The sequence below is a fragment of the Octopus sinensis genome, linkage group LG7, assembly GCF_006345805.1.
Source record: "Octopus sinensis linkage group LG7, ASM634580v1, whole genome shotgun sequence".
NCBI classification, from domain to species: Eukaryota; Metazoa; Mollusca; class Cephalopoda; order Octopoda; family Octopodidae; genus Octopus; species Octopus sinensis.
In genome coordinates this window covers 51,644,913-51,658,224 of record NC_043003.1, presented here as the reverse complement: position 1 = coordinate 51,658,224, position 13,312 = coordinate 51,644,913, and the positions used below count along the sequence as shown (strand labels likewise).

The window sequence follows — 13,312 nt, the reverse complement described above, 5'->3', positions numbered from 1 at the left end:
GCTATGAGTACATCATACCTCTTTCATCACTACTACTACCAACAACAGAAATACTTTTACTAAAACTACCACTAACAACTAATAATGTTACTACACAATCGCTGCTTCTACACTAATACCACTGTCACTAGCAATACTTTCACTATTACCACTACCACTCCTTAGTAATACTTTTAATTACAAGCACTTCCACCATCACCACTTGTGAGGCTTTTCCTGTTACTGCTGCTGCTATAACGACCACCTGTCACCTACAAACATTCACATAAGATCCAACAAGTGAGCCACTATGTAGTTTCCAGACCTGCTAGAAATAGCAACCTAACCTCTGTCATCTCACACACAGATGTCTTAGAAATGGAAAGGTGCAATGTGATCCTAGACACTCTATGAATGAAAAGAAAAAAAAATTCTGGAAAGTCACTCCTGGAACAGCTTAAAACTGACCTTGGGCTAAACATCTGTATATCCATCCATGTAAAACTGATAAGAGGCTCTAGCCTAATGTGAAACCTGGACTTCAATTCAGCTGGTGATAAACTCAAACTAAATTACTCTTTAATTATTTTAGAAGGTACCTGGCTCAGTGGTTTGAGCATTGGGCTTTCAATCATGAGGTAGCATGTTCGATTCCTGGACTGGGCTGTGTGTTGTATTATTGAGCAAGACATTTTATTTTCATGTTGTTCCAGTTCTCTCATTTATAGAAATGAATTATGATGTCACTGGTGCCAAGCTGTATCAGCCTTTGCTCTTCCCTTTGATAACATGGAAAGGCGAGGCTGGTATACATGAGCAACTGCTGGTCTTCCATAAACAACCTTGCCCACAAGTGTGGATTAGAGGGGAACTTTCTTGGCTCTATCCCAAGGTCATTCATCACTGAAAGGGGGTCTTTACCTTTTAACCTTTAAGTATTTTCGTAATCATTGCTAAATAAGTATGATGTATGTATGAGTTATGTGTTTATATACATGTGTATGATACACTCACAAACAACAGGATAGACTAAAATAACTAGAATGATTTACAAGAAATGTAAACCCCTATGCCTCTAACAGGGTAGGAGACCTGTGTAGTGTCCCAATAACTAACAACTTACGCCAATCAGTATTTCTTTACCCTTCTGTTTTGGCCTGTACTTTACTGTTTTCAGTTCAAGTTTATTAAGAGTTAGACTTCTAATCAAATGAAGTACTAAAGTACAATTATATTAGTTTTTGGTTAGCTTCTGTTGTTTATTCCTACATTAGTTTAGGTTTCTATTCCTAGCAAGTTGAGTGGCCACATAGAAGCACTTACCTTGACTATTTATATAGTACTGGTTATTTATATATATAACTATATAGTACTGGTTAATTTATAGTAGTATGTTATATTAGTACTGCTAAGTTATACAGTGGTGGAAGCACTTGGCCTAGTGGTTAAAGTGTTGCACTTATGATCAAATGCTTGTGGTCTCAATTCTTAGATCAGGCAATGCATTGTGTTCTTGAGCAAAACATTTCATTTCATATTGCTCCAGTCCATTCAGCTGACAGTATTGAGCAGTATCTATGATGGACTGGCATCCCATCCAGTGGGAGTGGATATGCACACCACAGAAACTGGAAAACTAGCCTTATGAGCCTATGGCTTGAGAAGAGCCTTTGATCTTTGAATTTATACAATACTTGTTAATTGTATGGTATAGTTAGTGGTATATTAGCATTACTGTACAATTTAATCATATAGTGATGCGATGTACCCACCCTTTCCCACGCCCACCACTGATACTGGAAATACCTTCTCTTGTACCGGAAATCTCTTTTATATTGGTGTCACACAAATGGCACTTGTGCCAGTGGAATGTAAAAGCACCCATTACACTTTTGGAGTGGTTGGTGTTAGGAAGGGCATCCAGCCATAGAAGACCATGCCAAATCAGACTGGAGTCTGGTGCAGCCTTCCAGCATGCTAGCTCAGTCAAACTGTCCAACCCATGCCAGCATGGACAATGGACGTTAAATGATGATTATGATGATGATGATGATGATGATGAACAAGTGCAGGCATGGCTGTGTGATAAGAAGTTTGCTTCCCAATCACATGGTTTCAGGATCAGTTCCACTGCATAACACCTTGAGCAAGTACTATAGTCCTGGGCTGATCAAAGCCTTGTGAGTGGATTTAGTAGATGGAATCTGAAAGAAGCCTGTCATGTGTGTGTGTGTGTGTGTGTGTGTGTGTGTGTTACTCTCTCTTTGTTTTCATTTTGACTAGTTGTAAATGAGTGTTACCATCATGCAGGCGATGTCTGTTTCCATTCTTCTTTGGAAACATGCCTGATCATTAGCAAGTTTTACTGTACTTGAAATCTAAGGCAATATTTAGTGACAGGAGAGGCATTTGGCCATCAAAAAATCCACTTCAGCAAATGCCATCCAAATGTATGCAAGCATAGAAAACTGGACATTAAAACAATGAGGAGGAAGGAGAAGAGGAACCAGTTAGTTGCATAGTACACAGTTACTTATATAATAGTAATGGTCAAACTGAACTAGATAGTTTATACAGTAACACGAGTTAATTACTTGGTGATACTGATTAATTGTATAATAATACAAGTTAGAGTACTAATTAATTATATTCAGTAAATTCCTTATGCAGCACTCAGATTACTGAAACTCTCCAGCAACCAGCATAAAATAAATGAAAATGTTTTGTCGCTTAGAGTCAAAAGAATGTGTGTTAATTTGTATTGATTAATTTGTTGTCATTAAAAGAAAGATGAATTGTAGAACTGGATACTTGTATGGCAGTATTGATTAGTTATATTAATTAAATTAATATTGATAAGTTATATACAATACTGGCTAGTTGTGTTGTAGTACTAGTTAAATGTATGTATGTATGTATGTATGTATGTGTATGTGTGTATGTATGTATTATATGTGTGTGCGTGCATATGTGTATATATATATATATATATATATATGTATGTGTGTGTGTGTATGTATGTATATATGTATGTATATAGGTACATACGTACCTACAATTTAGTTAAATGGTAGTGCTGTTTAACTGCATATTATTACTACTTAGTTACATGTCTCATACTACTGGTTGTATGATAGAGCAAGTGATAGAGCAAGTCATTTCTTTAACAATTTTTTTCTCAGTTATTTAATTAAGATAACAGAGGCAATGCACATAATCTTTATATGACCTTTCAAATGGACAATGCTAATTGAGTTTATGTCAATACAAGTGATAATTTGCTTGTAATTCTGAAGGTTGATATTGCTTTTGTTTTTATTTTTCCTGAAGTAAATTCCAAATGTGCAGGTCTATGATCAAACACTTTCCACCAACGATCATCCTATCTTTTATAAATACCTAAGTGTCCTTGCCTTTTTTAAGATGCCAGGGAGTGATTTGAATGACTTTTGGTAACTGTTCCCCACAGGTTGAACAGCTGCAAGGGCACCTTTATTAGCTTAGAAGAAGGAGGAGGAGGAGGAGGATGTAGGCAGAAAGTAGCTTTTGATGGCTGCAGTTCTAGCAAGGAATGATTGGAAAATTGTTTAGTGCTGTTTTTGATGTGGTCAACTAATTAACTATTTAGTTGACCTATAGGATAGTCATTCCAACTATGACTATCCTATATTTTTTTTAAGTACATGTAGAACAGTTTGCAGAATCCTCCCTGGAGATAGTCTCTCTCAGCCCTGTTGGTTACAACAATACTCACCCATATTCTTTTGAGAATGGCGGGTAGGTGTCGTTTAATCTGTCTGGTCTGTAAGATCACTATCATCACCACCATCTTTACCACCGCTGCACTGCACTACAACATACTACATCACCTGCTATTACATCCATAATTTTACTGGTATTTTATATTATTGACTTTGGAAAGGATGAAAGGCAGAGTTGACTTTATTGTGATGTGAAATAAGAATGTTATGGGTCGGAGCTAAATTCAACAAATATTTTGCCCAATACTCTGACAATTCTGTTAAAACAACGTCGCTGGTTCTAGGTCGACTGCTGATGATTCTGGAGGGAAGAATGTTAGGGTAGATTAAACAGGAATCATTGGAGGTGAGTTCGTAGAGTTATGAACACTTAGCCGGTTAAACTGAGCTTCCAAATATCGCTGTAATTTCATAATGGCGATTTCTTACCAAGTCAAGAGTTGTCTTTCTTGCAAGTATCTGGCTTGATGACTAGAGGGAGATAACTGCTTTAAGCTAATGTAGCTTTTAGAGTACATAACTACAAATAAAGATTTTTGTATATTTTAGCTGGTTTTCATCGTTATCATCGTCTAACGTCCATCTCCTATGCTAGCATGGGTGAGAGGAGTAAGTGCGATACTTATGTCCTTTTCATCCCCACCTCCCTGTCAGGTGAAATTTATGTGTCTGATGATCATCCTGAACCTCAGCCAGAGAAACAAGCAGAAAGATAACTGCATTCTGGTTCAAATGCTAGCAACAGAATGAAACCTACTCACTCAGGGACCATTAAAGCATTGGAAGTGTTAAATATGGATGTGTGTTAGGCTTGGTTCTTCGTATTTCTGAATCCAAAATTCTTTTCACATTTTCTTTCTTTTGGTTTTGGTGAAGATTTTTCAAGATGATACTGCTTCAGGAGCCACTACAGTTATGTTTTTTGTGTAGTTGATGTGTTACAGCATTAAAAGGTCTATATTACTTGTGTCAGTACATCTGCTGAGGCGGTGAGCTGGCAGAATCGTTAGCACGCCGGTCGAAATGCTTAGCAGTATTTCGTCTGCCGCTACATTCTGAGTTCAAATTCCACCAAAGTCGACTTTGCCTTTCATCCTTTCGAGGTCGATTAAATAAGTACCAGTTACGCATTGGGGTCGATATAATCGACTTAATCCGTTTGTCTGTCCTTGTTTGTTCCCTCTGTATTTAGCCCCTTGGGAGTAGTAAAGAAATAGGTATTTCATCTGCCGTTACGTTCTGAGTTCAAATTCCGTCGCGGTCGACTTTGCCTTTTATCCTTTCGGTGTGATAACAATGAAGCCATATGATACACAAGTTTTTCGTGATAATTGTGGAGTGAAATTTTAAGCATGGCTTTGTCAGTGTAATATATTGAGTTATTTCCCTTCAAATGTTAGTATACTTGTTTTATTTAACCAATCATTTTAATAAAGTATTTGATGCAAGTCACTGTTCCAGCAATGGCGCCTGATTAGTAAGCCACATATAAAGTATACTTTACTGTATCTAGTTATCTATGTCGTTTTAATAACATGATAGTCATGCTTCATCTTGTACTTTGTTGCGTAGATGATAGTGTAGTTTGAGGCAGTTTTTACTGTTATTTCTAGAGGATCAAGCAACCAACTACAAGCTTCCTCATTGACATCATGATAATATTGTTTTTGGTGTTGTTAAAGTCGTCGTCATCATCATCGTCATCGTCTGAGCATCAGTTGTTAAAATGTCTACAGTGGAAAAAACAAGAGTCTCTGGATGTTCATTCAACCTGCTAGAAATAAAAACCAAATCCCCTTCAAACCTCACCCTACTATTTTAAATAAGTAGTCTTTTCCATTTTATCTTTTCCCCTGTTTTAGTAATTGGAATGCAGCTATGTCGAGGCACTGCTTTGAAGGGTTTTAGTTAAACAAATCGACCCTAGTACTTCTATTTTTTCTGTTTTTTTTTTTAAACCTGATATATATTTTATTGGTTCTTTTGCTGAACTGTTAAGTTACAGTGACATCAATCAGTGGATGGGTAGGGGAAAACAAATACACACAGACGTGTGTGTGTGTGTCTGTGTATTATCACAGCCATCTTAGTGGAGATCGCATTCACTCCACTACTGTAGGAATAACAGTAACTTATCACAATCTAATCTTTGTATCTTAAATGTCTATTCCAGAATCGAATCCCTATGAAGATGTTGTGATAAGAACACGAGAACAGCCAGCCATACCGAAAAAAAAGCCAACATCAAAATTCAGTTAGTTTGATTTGACTTTCTTGTTTCTTTCTCTCTCTCTTTCTCTCTCTCTCTCTCTCTCTCTCTCTCTATATATATATATATATATATATATATATATATATATATATATATAACCGATCATGGACGTTGCCAGCCTCCTCTGTCCCCTGTGCCGGTGGCATGTAAAAAGCACCCACTACACTCACGGAGTGGTTGGCATTAGGAAGGGCATCTAGCTGCAGAAACTGCCAGATCAGACTGGAACCTGGTGCAGCTTCCTGGTATAAACAAACTGTGTATTTTAGGGGTGGGTGTTTGTTTGTATGAGTATATATATATAACTACTAAGCTGTCACTCAGACTAGGAGATGACTTGGTAGCATGTAGTATGTTTCCCTAATTCTTTTAGGCATTTATGTAGCCATAAGCATAGACACCTATTTGTTACTCCCAACCCTCAACCAACAGAATACCTAGGAAATGACACCTTGAAGCTAAGAGGTCTAGACTAGCACTAGGCATGTATTCATTTCAGCTAGATAGACTAAAGCAACAGGAAATGAAACCACAATTGTGAGCCCAACACACCTAACCTCTAGAACAGTACTTCTCAAACTATCTGACGTGGCGTACCGGCATGTACATAAAGATCTATGTACATCTGTCCGTTTTCCATGCTGGTATGGGTTAGGACATTCCTTTTATCAGCTATTGACTGGAAATCAGAATGATTTTGACACTTTCCCACTGTATTGCCTCCTCCAGCTTTTCAGAGCAGTACTTTTACTATCAGGAAATGTGCATTCAGCTTCCCTTTGCTACATCATTGCAAACTTTTTTTTCCTCCTGTTATCTTTTGCAACCATCTTCCCAAAGTGTACAGCTGTAACTATGCAAAACATGCACCCACAATTTCACATACATATTGATATATACATATAATGGAGAAATTGTACAAAATGTAAAAATGGATGATGAGTAAAAACTGAATTGAAACTAGCACAGTTTCAATTACCTGTTGTTATCCGTAGATTTACTTTGTATATATATATATATGTATATGTATGTATATATATATATATATATATATATATATATATATAAAGTTAATCCAAACAAGAAAACAAAAAGACAACAACGCAAGGATGTGGAACAAATAAAGTATTATTGGACGCTCAGGAAAGAAGGGAAGAAGAAAAAAAAACCCTTTTATCAATTCAATAATAAAAAATTAAATTTTACCATTTAGGAAAATTACATATTATAGAAAGATTAAATATAAGACAAAACATATAACTCTGATTAAGTAATGTGCAAAATAATAAATAAAATGTATATATTATATACATGTAGAAACATTGCCAGATCAGACTGGAGTCTGGTGCAGCCTTCTGACTTCCCAGACCCCAGTTAAACCATCCAACCCATGCTAGCATGGAAAATGGACGCTAAACGAAGAAGATATATATATATATACACCACCTGTTCCATGAGCAGATCATTGGTAACTAAACTGGCAACATACCCCAAGTTGGCTTGGTGAGGAAGGTGATTTTTGGGCACCCTGCAGGATGAAAAACACAATCCATCAAATGGTGGAAAAACTCAGCAATGTCAGTGACCAATATGGTCAAGGATAGATGGTAATCAACTGTCATAGTGAAGACAGTCCATCTAGAAGGAAATCTCTGAAATAAAAACCATTCAGTAATTGACTCGTAACGTGGGGAAAATTATGACATGAAGGTGTTATAGTTTCGTCCACAAGCAACTGTTAATGATAATAGTAATAATAATGATGATGATTATGACGATTTCAAATTTTGACACAAGGCCAGCAATTTTGGGGGAGGGGATAAGTCAATCATATTGACCCCACTGTGCAACTGGTACTTACTTTATCAAGTGTGAAAGGATGAAGGGCAATGTTGACCTCAGCAGAATTTGAACTCAAAACGTAAAGACAGATGAAATGCTACTAAACATTTTGCTCAGCATGTTATTGATTCTGTCAGCTCGATGCCTTAATAATAATAATAATCCTTTCTACTAAAGGCACAAGGCCTGAAATTTTGAGGGCAGCGCTAGTCGATTATATCAACCACAGTGTTTTACTGGTACTTAATTTTTCAACCCATATATGCTTTCCAAAATAAACATCTTTTTAATGGCTCCATTAAACTTCTGGGGTTAATGCAGTTTTGCACCTCTCCTTGAAAAATGCATTAAAAAAAAATTTTTCGGATTCCTGTGTTTTAAATGTCGAAGATCACAAATATGCAAAAAACAATTTTTAAAATTTCATCTCCCCTCCCTACCCCACCCTCAATTAAAAATTTTGATTTTGTTTACTTTAATGAGATCATAGCGAATGAATGAACATATGCAAATCAAAATTAAATATTGACAGAAACATTGAAGTGAAAAGAATTTGCATTTTACTTGTGTTTGCCTTAAATAACCATAAATAATAATTAAATGTAAATGAAATATACACCATTTTATGAGAAACAAACATTAATTTTTAATAATTAATGATATAAAGTTTCATAAGGGGCTCAAATTTCACCCCTCCCCAATTTTAAATTTTGAACTCTTTCATCCATTTATTTATTTATCTGTCTATCTATTTATCCCTATCCATTTATCCATAAATATATTTGCCAGCTAAATGTAGCAGTCCTATAGAAGACAGTGTACATTCATATGTACCTCTTTACACACATAGCTATATGCTTATAGAATTTAAAATTTTGAAAATGTGGTTTCTTGCATATTCGGAATCCTCCTCATCTAAAACAAAGGAAAAAAATTTCGAAAAAAGTTCAAAATTTTTAATTGGCGGGAGGGGGGGGGGTTAAATTAAAAGACATTTTTTTTTTTGCATATTCATAATCCCCGATATCTAAAATGTAGAAATTAGAAAAAATCTTTTTTTTTAAAAATGCATTTTTCAAGGAGAGATGCAAAACTGCATTAGCCCCAAACTTCTTTTTAATGGCTCCAAGGAAGCTATAGGTAGTTGCTCAAGCAGTTAGTTCTGTTTCTTATAGCAGAAACACCTAAAAACTAGTGAAGGTGATTATATGATTCCCATTCTTTTGTCATTTATTAATTAATGTACCTGCCTAACACTTTACTCTAAAGCATAAGTATATTGAGTTCTAACAACTCATTATTACTATTGCTGTGCTTAAGCAAAATCATATGTTTTTCTTCTAATGTAATTCATATTTCTTTCATTGCTTTCTTATTTTTCAGAGAACCCATTCAAGTTTTTAAAAAAATTCTCCAAGCGCAGTTGAAGCAGTTTTATAGCTCATAATATAGGCTATAATGTGATGACTTTTACCTGTTTCTTTTGCTCACATCTTCAGTAGAGCAATATGCCTGCTAGATCAACGCTGACCTGGATCTTGTGTAACAAAGACTCTAGTAACAATGATTTTATCATGTGAGAACTCAACCTCATACTCCTCTGTCTTTATTTCTTTGTGTCTCTCCATCTCTCTCTCTCTCTCTCTGTATTTCTCTCTTTCCCTCTTTTCTTTCCTCATTCCGTTTATTTTTTTTTTTGCCCTCCTTTATGCCTTGTCTTCTTACACATACCAATTCATGCATGCACACACACACACAAATACATTTACTCAGACACACCTTCAATCAGTGCTGTCTTAATGTCAGACATTTATTCCTTCTCCACTTGAATAATTGTATGTTCTAATCTTTTATGTGCAACTTTAGTTGTAGATTGGTATGTAAATAACTGTTTGGAGAAGACAAGTGTCACTATATATACATGCCATTTTTCTTGCTTCCCTTGATGGTGCTGAGTGCAATTTTTCCCCACAAAGACATTAATCCATTTCCAGCTGTAGGACTGCCAAAAAGGACTGGCAAGTAAGGAAGTCTTTATTTTCTGGAGGTTTCCTGTTGTTCTTCTTCAATCCAGAGCCCTGAACTGATTGTTAAACCCTTCCATTTGTCCCACAGTCAGGTAACGACCATAGTACATGTAGCTGGCCATAGAGAACCCTACAAAAAAGACAGAAATCAAATGTCCAACCTGTCGAAGTTAGTGTCTGTGAAATGCGAACCCACACAACTTCATCCGGCAGTCAGAAAAAAGAAACCTTAAGTAGAAAATATGATATGAATAAAGTTTATACTATGCAACCACGTATTGGGCTCTCCCATTCTCAACTGTATACACCAACATATCACAACTTTCTCTATCATCAACTTCATTATCATCATCATCATTATTGTCATCCTCCTAATCATCTTTTTTTCCCCTACTAGCGTCATTTGAACAAGTCCTTAAAAGATCTTGGTACCTGCTGAAATATTGTCATCTTGACACATGCTGCAAATAAAAAGATTTGCTACATCTTTTGGCCTAGTTTTTAAAGCTGGATGCCCTTCCTGTCATCATGCACAACTACTGTGCGTATTGTGTGTATTTTATCCTGTCACCAGTACTAGGGAGGCTGTTTGTAGTGGGACTAAAGTGTTCATTTTACCTTGAATCAGTTTTCCTTAGTGCTCTTTTAAACAGGTTACCTTTGTTGTAACTTACTGTTGCTTACCAACTTTGCATCTCTTCTCTTGAAAAACTTTTGAAATTATTACTGGAACAAATGTCCTCAAATCATCATTCAGTGATTTACCTTCTGAAATTTGTTTTAAAAGATCCTCATCATCGTTTAACATCCGTTTTCCATGTTAGCATGGGTTGGACGGTTCGACCGGGGTCTGGGAAGCCAGAAGGCTGTGCCAGTCCAGTCTAATCTGGCAGTGTTTCTACAGCTGGATGCCCTTCCGAACGCCAACCACTCCGTGAGTGTAGTGGGTGCTTTTTACATGCCACGGGAGGCTGGCAACAGCCACGATCGGTTGGTGCTTTTTACGTTCCACCGGCACGGACATATATATATATATATATATATATATATATATACATACATATACCATTGTTTTAATGTCCCCTTTTCCATCTCACATTGATCATATGTAATTTGTCGAGGCAGTTTCTTCATAGTTGCATGCTCTTATTTTCAACCCTCACTTGTTTCCTAGTGAGGTACTATTTCTCCCATACCCAGACATGTTTTCATGAAAGACTGGAAGTAAACAACACTGTTTGGTATGACTGTGATGCTTACTTACAAGTACCGAGTGATGTCAAAACAAAAAGACAAGCACACATACACACACTCACACCTTCCTCCCCATATATATATATATAAATATATATATATATATATATATATAGTACGTTTATATATTTGTTGTGCAAGATTATTGGCTAAACTGGCAAAATGACCATATATATATATATGCTGTTATGTGCTGCTGATTGCAATGCACTTTTAATTCCTTCATGATTGCACCCTACTTTTCCATTTTAGCCCAAATCATTTCCTGAAAATTATCTTCTTTATTCATCAGTGTTAAATGTTCAGCTCTGAGTAAAAATATATGAGGCACAAATATATGTATACATATATGTGATGGATTTCTTTCAGTTGCCATCTATTAAATCAGTTGATAAGGCTTTGGTTGGACCAGGGATGTAATACACGTGCACACACACATATACACACACATACACACACACACATTAATGACTTGTAGGTGTATATATATATATGTATGTGTGTAAAGGTGGCAAATGTTATGTCCTTCAATGTACTTGTAAGAGTAGTTATCATCGGTTAAGGCTTGTTATGTGACTGGACTTGTGATCAGCAAAAGCCACTGTTCTTCAAGTGCTGGGTATTTTAGAGTGAGCTAACTCAGGGTTGTTGCCTTCAAGGATGATAATTCTGTAGGGCTGAAGCCAGTTTTTTATAGTTGATTAAATTAACACCATTTCTGGACTGGTACTTGTTTTGTCGACCCTCCTGTCATATGAAGGATGAAAAACATATAGGCTCTTACCTTGATCTGGCAAAACAAACTTCAAAAGAGGAAGCTACTCTGCACTCTGACTGGAAAACTTATTGCACAACATTGTACACTTCCACTACTCATAACCTCCTGGCTAAAATCTACAATTTTTCATAACTCACTGCACATGTCTGATCATACTAGCTGCTCATTGAAGAAAGAAGCAGATCAAAGCATCTTTTTTTACATGACTTTAGTTCCTCCCTTGCTTCCAGTTTCTTGAAATCTTCTTTCAACGCTGATTTACTACCCCTTGTGCCACTCCTGATCTAAAGATTATTTCAGTATCCTCTCAGTTCATTTCAAAGTCATCTATCCACCTAAGTGGACATCGCTGTCCAAGACTGTGGAGATGACCGCTCCCTCTCCTTATTATTGTCATCAGAGTAGCTAACAATGCTATAGACGTCCAGGATGTGACAATGGCATTCCATCAGCAAGCACTTCTGTCACCTTTCCTTTTCTCCACTGAGTTGTGCACTTCACATTGGAAGGATTTACTCACACCTCATACCTGATCTGAACTGATGCAGGTCCTTTCTTTTCCTCAAAATGCTGTGATACTCATTTTCCGGTGTCTCTATTTGTACCTGAACTCTGTTCTTTGCAGGACCAACTTCCCATCCCTAGGTGACATGTTACACCAGAAGACCACTTCTGTGGGGATAATTTTCTCCCTTCTCAGCTATGGCCTTGACTGTGCAATGGTGTCTTTCCACAATCTCATTTCCACTTGTGCTATATGCAGCCCTGAAGAAGCCAAAAACAAATGATAATTTTTTAATTTAAAGCATTACATGACCAAATTTCGACTTGGGATCACAGATTAACAATCCTTGATCTCATAGCAAATGACTTCTGAAATGAAATTCTTACTCATTGATCATACTAAATCTTTCAGTTACTGAATAACATGTATAACCACTAGTTCTATAGATGTTTTGCAATGTTTCACTTTCACAACCAGATTACCCTTATCAATGTCATCAGTATAATTCCGTCTTCCAACATCTTGTGAATTTCATTGTCGGTCATTGCTTTCCTCTGCCAAAACATCGGTACATTTGGCATACTGATTCCCTTGACTTCCGATGATGATTCTCACTTAGTCCCTTTCTTCAGATCTGGCTTGGCTTGGAGAGGCCCATCCATACATCCATCTATCCATCCATCAATCCATCCTTCCATCCAATCATCCATCAATCCATCCATCCATACATCAATCCATCCTTCCATCCAGTCATCCATCCATCCTTCTGTCCAGTCATCCATCCATCCATTTCTAGTATCCATTATTCCTGGGAAGGTCATGGTGGGCAGAGTCCACAGAAAGCTCCACCATAGGGTCCTATCAGAAGTAACCATCATTACACTTTTTGCTGCT

The 13,312-nt window shown here is 36.6% G+C and overlaps 1 protein-coding gene and 1 long non-coding RNA gene across 2 annotated transcripts in view; both read left to right on the top strand.

Annotated features, from left to right (window-relative positions):
• LOC115214407 overlaps nucleotides 1-10,156 on the top strand; it is a 54,124-nt gene extending 43,968 nt beyond the window's left edge. The window contains exons 4-5 of the mRNA XM_029783602.2: nucleotides 5,914-5,994; nucleotides 9,238-10,156. Coding sequence (XP_029639462.1) covers nucleotides 5,914-5,994; nucleotides 9,238-9,281 — 125 coding nt within the window. The 3' untranslated portion in view covers nucleotides 9,282-10,156. The remainder of the gene's footprint in view (nucleotides 1-5,913; nucleotides 5,995-9,237) is intronic.
• A 1,179-nt stretch (nucleotides 10,157-11,335) lies between these two features.
• The window catches only part of LOC118764244, a 4,724-nt gene continuing 2,747 nt past the window's right edge, over nucleotides 11,336-13,312 (top strand). The window contains exon 1 of the long non-coding RNA XR_005000042.1: nucleotides 11,336-13,312. This exon is cut by the window's right edge and continues 706 nt beyond it. This is a non-coding gene — a long non-coding RNA (uncharacterized LOC118764244).